The sequence below is a fragment of the Populus nigra genome, chromosome 8 (assembly GCF_951802175.1).
Source record: "Populus nigra chromosome 8, ddPopNigr1.1, whole genome shotgun sequence".
NCBI classification, from domain to species: domain Eukaryota; kingdom Viridiplantae; phylum Streptophyta; class Magnoliopsida; order Malpighiales; family Salicaceae; genus Populus; species Populus nigra.
The window spans coordinates 19,788,126-19,791,017 of record NC_084859.1 but is presented as its reverse complement, the minus strand read 5'-3'; the positions used below and the strand labels follow the sequence as shown (position 1 = coordinate 19,791,017).

At 32.7% G+C, this 2,892-nt stretch overlaps 1 protein-coding gene across 1 annotated transcript; it reads left to right on the top strand.

Annotated features, from left to right (window-relative positions):
* The first annotated feature begins 685 nt into the window (after positions 1–685).
* Positions 686–1,883, top strand: LOC133701233 (cytosolic sulfotransferase 15-like). Its single transcript, XM_062125075.1, has one exon. The coding sequence runs from the start codon at positions 740–742 to the stop codon at positions 1,727–1,729; it is 990 nt and encodes a 329-aa protein (XP_061981059.1). The 5' UTR covers positions 686–739; the 3' UTR covers positions 1,730–1,883.
* Positions 1,884–2,892: the final 1,009 nt, after the last annotated feature.

Here is a 2,892-nt window from a genome sequence, read left to right as displayed (position 1 = left end):
ACAGAAAAAATATAATCAACGTGATATTCAATTAGTAAAAATATTAATTTAAAACATTTTTTTTATTATTCTAAAATATGAAAAAAAATATGGTTCAGAATGAGAAACGGTCGTTGAATAATCTGGCCACACTTCCTTCTACTACTACTCTCAACAAGGTATTCAGCAAATCATGGCCAGAATACCATTGTTTATGAACCTTAAATATTCGTATACATAATGTCATCCAATTTTTTTTATTAACCTAAACACGTCAGGAATTTGGTGATTAATCGGCTTCTATGATCACCGCTTAGCTGGGTCTTAACATTTCTCTCATCGTATAAAAACAAAAATTTTATCATCGCATCAAATTAATTTCTTCCCGACATCCAAAACTCCCTAAGCAAATGGCTGTCAGACGACCTCGGGAATCTATAATTATTTGTTTTGGCTTGCATGTTCTCGCGCAACCGATGCATTGTTAATTATTTTGAAATTGATTTAAATAACAGTTTTACAACAACAAAAAAAAGAATTTTAGGTTGTTTTTAAAACAAAAATAGAAAGATCAAGGATAAAACTTAATATTTTTGTTTAAATTAACATTGAAAAAAGGGATCTTGTCGCTTATCTTGTTAAAAAAAAAAAAACCGTGGGAGATCCCAGTACATTAATCCATGTCATTATAAATAGAGAGCAATGCGGCAAAAGAAAGACAATCTGTTAGGGATAGCTAATTTAGTACACGGTGCACATCATGGAAGACACCCAAATGATCACCGAAAACAACAATCTTGCAGAAACCGATGAGATTGCTGACCTCCTGTCATCCCTTCCCAAAGAAAAGTCATGGCGATCAGGTTATGTGTATCGATACCAAGGCTTTTGGTGTCCTGAAAAGCAGATTCCTGCTGTGATTGCATTTCAAAAGCACTTCCTAGCACAGAAAACAGATACTATACTAGTCACCATGCCTAAATCAGGCACAACATGGTTGAAAGCCTTGGCATTTTCCGTTATGAATCGTGCAAAATATACACCCTCGTGTAGCCCCTTGAACTCTGTCAACTCTCATGATCTTGTACCTTTCTTTGTGTGTGGGCTTTACGCAAGTAACCAAATTCCTGACCTGTCAACCTTTCCACCCCCTAGAATGTTTGCTACTCATGTGCCATATCCATCATTACCGGATTCGATCAAGAACTCCGGCTGTCGAATTGTTTATCTTTGCAGGAATCCATTTGACAACTTTATCTCCTTGTGGCATTTCCTCTCAAAAGCAAGACCTGAGAGACTTGGACCACTTCTTTTGGAGGAGGCTTTCGATAGTTTTTGCAATGGACTTGGAGGATTCGGTCCCTTTTTTGACCACGTATTAGGGTACTGGAGAGAGAGCTTAGAGAGACCAGAGGAGGTTCTGTTTCTCACGTATGAGGACATGAAAGAAGACATTAATTCTCAGATGAAAAGGTTAGCTGAGTTCCTGGGCTGTCCTTTTTCCTTGGGAGAAGAGGCAGATGGGGTTGTAGAAGGAATATCAAAGTTGTGTAGCTTCAGCAATTTGAAGGACAAAGAGATTAACAAGACTGGTAAGTCTCTCCTACACGTTGAGAACAAGACTCTCTTTAGAAGAGGTGAAGTGGGGGATTGGGTCAATTACCTTACTCCTGAGATGGTGGATCGTTTGAACAAAATCATGGAACAAAAGCTGGCTGGTTCTGGTTTGAAGTTCAAGACTGGTTTGTAGACAGTACTTGAATGCATTCTCCATGTTTCGTTAATGTTTGTGTTTGTTTGTGAGTGGGATATTGATCAGTGGACGATGATGTGCTTCAGATCTGGAAAAAAATAATAATAATCTTGTCCACTTGAAATTGTAATAAGACTACGTTGATTGGATATTCTTTGTTGCTGTGTGATCCTTCTTCTTCTTCTTCTTCTTCTTCTTCTAATAATAATAATAATAATATCATAAACAGGCCAAATAAAATAGAAAAAAGCTGACGAGTATACTTAGGACATCTATCAAGATATATTTATTATACTTTATTAAGTGTTGGATTATGTTCAAAAAAATCAATTATTTAATTGAAAATCAATGATATTGATTACATACATTGAATAAGTTTTATTTTATATAGTAATATTATACACATTAAATGTTTTTGAAACATATTGCTATTTTTTAATGTTCATTATAAATTTTAAAAGTAGAGATTGATTAGATAATAATATCATTAATTATCTACTTTTCATCCTTTCTTTACTCTCAATCATGTTGTGCACACAATTTGAAAAGTAACATGAAAACAGTTATGTTTTGAATTTTAATTTCAATTTAAATTTTATTCTAAATTAGAGTTGCCACACGACATTGTTGCTGCTTGCCATTTTCTTCACCAAATGTCTTGTTGCCTGAACTTAGATTCTAAATGCAGATTCATTAATTAGCTAATCACATAATATATAATAAAAAGAAAGAAAATAAAAGTTTTCAAGTTTTAAAATTATAGATAATTAAGCTATAAAGAAAATTTTGATTTAATAAATTTTAAATATTAATAATATTATCTATTTTTAAAAAATAACATATAAGATTGTTTCAATATTAATAATATTATCGATTTGTTATAATTAAATATAAAATAGTTTTGATTTATGATAAATGCTCATTTTAAATGCAGATCTATCACATAAATCAAATGATTGATTGATGAGTTCAACTACTGAAATTGAGAAGACAAAGAGAGGGTTAAGCTTAGAAAAAAGATGTTGGTTCAGTCCAAACTGGAACACTATTCAGTTATTGGGTCATATCTAGAGCTGTAGATCTTGGATTTCAATTTGGTTTATATGGCTAAAAAGCTAAGATAGAGGCTTAAAACATTGATGTGAGTCCAAGACTCAATT